The sequence below is a fragment of the Coloeus monedula genome (assembly GCF_965178545.1).
Source record: "Coloeus monedula genome assembly, chromosome: 16".
NCBI classification, from domain to species: Eukaryota; Metazoa; Chordata; class Aves; order Passeriformes; family Corvidae; genus Coloeus; species Coloeus monedula.
Genome location: NC_138796.1, coordinates 4,613,380 through 4,616,430, shown reverse-complemented (window position 1 = coordinate 4,616,430; position 3,051 = coordinate 4,613,380). Strand labels below are relative to the sequence as shown.

Sequence of the window (3,051 nt, the reverse complement as noted above, 5' to 3'; positions counted from 1 at the left end):
GTGCATGTCTCACCAGCGTGAGGACATTTTAATATCTCACTTTATATATTATATAGAATATTTATAGATTTTTCATTATTTGTTCTCTGTTTTATTTTTTTTTCATTGATTCTCTTTTTTTTTTTTTTTTTTAACTTTATTTTGTTTCAAAGACAGTCTGAATAAAAATAGCTGCTGCGGATTTCTTTTGGTCCAGTTAGTGTGTTAAGTCACAAGTTGTGTGAGGACTCAGGACTTTTGCTGGGCAGAGACGCCCTTCCAGTAGTCTAAGATGTCGTGAAGATCCTCGTCTTTGGCAAACTGGACCTTTTTGCGTAGGGCATGGCCGGCTGCCATGTACTCCTCCTCGTCTTTGTGCCGCTTGCGGTTGAGTTTGAAGCGCTCCCAGATGCTGTGCGATGGTTTGCAGGTGTACTCTGGGCTGGAGGTGTAGCTCAGGTTGTGATACTGAGGCGAGAGCTGAGAGTAGGCCAGGTCTCTGGGGCGAGGACGGGTCAGAGGCTCCAGGATGGAGGGCTTCCGCCCACCCATGCTGTCGTGCTGCTCCCCTGGGTGCGAGCTGGGGTACGAGTGCCGGTGTTCGCTGTACTGGCGGATCTTCTCCGCCTCTGCCCGCAGGATGGCTGCGGCCGGTGTCACAGTGAGGATGGTGTCAGTGGTGGGGGATGTCTTCTCAATGTATTTGGCTTCGGATTTGTGGCCCGATCCCTCAGAGCGGTAGGACCTGGGGCTCCGTATCGAGCCACTGGAAGAGGTGCTGGAGCGTTTGGGGGCCGCCTCCATGCTGTGGTGTCGCTGGAGAGGGTGGTTGTAGCTTTCCTTGTAGATGGGGGAAAGGAATCCATGCTTGCTGGGGATCTGCTCTGATAAGAGCACCAGCTGAGGTTCCACTGTGGAGACTGCCCCCGATTTCACCCCTTGGAAGGAGGTGGACTCGGATTTCAAGGCATCGATGCAGTTGTTGATGATCTGGTTCACCTTGTCCACCTCCTTAGCAATGGTGGAGATCTCAGCCACAGAGCCCTGGCTGTCTGGTGGCAGGGACAGCTCACAGTCTCGCCTCTCAGGCTGCTCACCCGTCCTCACCTCCATGTAGTTGCCCTTGGTGGCCTTGGGGGTCTCGCTGCTGTCAATCAGCTTGTACTGCTCGACCTCCCCAGCAGAGGGTAGGTAGGGGATGCGGGTCACTGTCTCCCCACCCAGTATCTGTCCCTGGGACAGCTGAGTGATGCTGGTGGTCTCCATTTCTGGCCCATACTTCAGCTCGATGATGGTCTTCTTCATGCTGCCGGCAGCCTTTTTGTGCTTCTCCTCCTGCTGGCGCCTCTTCCGGAGGCAGTAATACACCACGCCCAGGACAATCACCATGCCGAAGAGACAGCCCAGGATTGTCATGATATAATGGGTGGCAGTGGAAGGGGTGGGCACCGGCTCCTTGCGGTTGGGTCTGGTGGGGGTGATGGTGACGCAGGTGTGGTTGTACTTGGAGTACTGGTGAACGGAGACTACACAGTAGGTGTAATCTCTTTGTGCTACTAGGTTGCTCACGGTGATGTTCTCCTCCTTCTTCCTGAGCTTGGTGATCATGGAGGAGAAGCCATTTTCGAACTGGGAGAGGATGTACATCTTGCTGAAGGGGTAGGGGATCTGCACGGTGAGGACAGCTGAGTTGTGGTTGAGGTGCTTCACCTGGATGTTGGGGCGCACCTCTGTCTCACCGATGGGCGTGAACAGGGAGAACTGCGGCGTCGTGCCGTCACCAGAGGAGCACTCCTCCTCGGAGCAGGGGCTTTCGGAGGGCACCGTGGTCACCTGGTACCTGGGAGGGATAAAACGAGGGATCACAGTGTAGGAGCCACCAGTGCAAAGGGAAGAGAGCATGCTCAGAGCATTGCGGTAGCCAGTCCGGCCTTGGCCTAACAAGTAGTAGCCCACGTAATCGGGTGGGGAGTCGCACTGCATCCGGTCATAGGTGCGTGTCATGTTGGTGAAAGCCTCCAGCCACTGCAGGAAGCCAAGGAGCTCGCAGGAGCAGTAGAAGGGGTTACTGTAGAGTTCACAGACAGAGAGCTTGCTTAGGCCCCGAAAAGTGTTGCTGTCCAGTCTCTGGATCCTGTTCATGGACAGGTCAATGTTCACTATGTTGGGGCACTCCCAGAAGGCATTGGGGGTGACGGTCTCAATGAGGTTGGCCTGGAGATAGAGGTACTCCAGCTTCCCCAGGCCCCGGAGGATGCCCTCGGTGAGGTTCCTCAGTCGGTTGTAACCCAGCTGCAGCACCTGGAGGTTGAACTGTCCTGAAAAGGCACCGTCCTCGATGTAGGAGATCTCGTTCTTTGTCAGGTTGAGGTATGTCAGGTTGCCGAAGCGGCTGAGCGAGGCATACTGCACGCTCTTGATCTTGTTATCGTTCAGCCGCAAGTCCACGATGGTGCTGTTGATCTGCTGGGGGATGGACTCGTAGGGGGGCTGGTTTTGGCTGCAGATGGCCAACCAGACGAAGCCCTTGTCCCCCTCGATGAGCCAGCAGTCTGCTCGCACCCCGTGCAGGAGAGACATGGCCGCCACGCAGATGCAGAGGGCTGACGTCGCGGCCCACCGGCGACCTGCCATCTGGAAGGGCAGCACGGAGAAGGGGTTCCTGGTCTGCTGGAAGCGGGGAACAGGACAGGGGCTGGGAAGGTGTACTAGTGCTCCTTCGGCAGCTTTGCTTGCCTCTCCCTTCTCCTCATGGCTCGGAGACGGGAGGGAAGCGTCTGTGGAGAAAGCGGACCTCGGTGCCCACGGTACTCAGCAGCCAGCAGCCAGGGGCTGCTACCAAGGCCTTGGTGGCTGAGGCTGGTCCCACATCACCAGATCTCTGGCATCTTGAGGAGGGCGTCATGAAGCTAAGCGCCTGTGCAGAGGAGTTGCTCAGGCTTAGAGACAAGCCTTCCTCTCATTTTTTATAGTACTTCTCCTCGTTTTCTTTTTGCTGCCCATCGTGGCGCTGGTCCCCATCTCCCTGTGCCTCCGTGCGTTTGCCTGTCCCTGCTCAGTCCCTCGGCTCAC

The 3,051-nt window shown here is 56.1% G+C and overlaps 1 protein-coding gene across 1 annotated transcript; it reads right to left on the bottom strand.

Annotated features, from left to right (window-relative positions):
- Window positions 1-228: 228 nt before the first annotated feature.
- ELFN1 (extracellular leucine rich repeat and fibronectin type III domain containing 1) lies at window positions 229-2,616 on the bottom strand (the record flags this gene model as incomplete). The annotated part of the gene is made up of 1 exon (XM_082291883.1): window positions 229-2,616. The coding sequence occupies exon 1, from the start codon at window positions 2,611-2,613 to the stop codon at window positions 229-231; it is 2,385 nt and encodes a 794-aa protein (XP_082148009.1). The 5' UTR covers window positions 2,614-2,616.
- Between the last annotated feature and the right edge of the window lie 435 nt (window positions 2,617-3,051).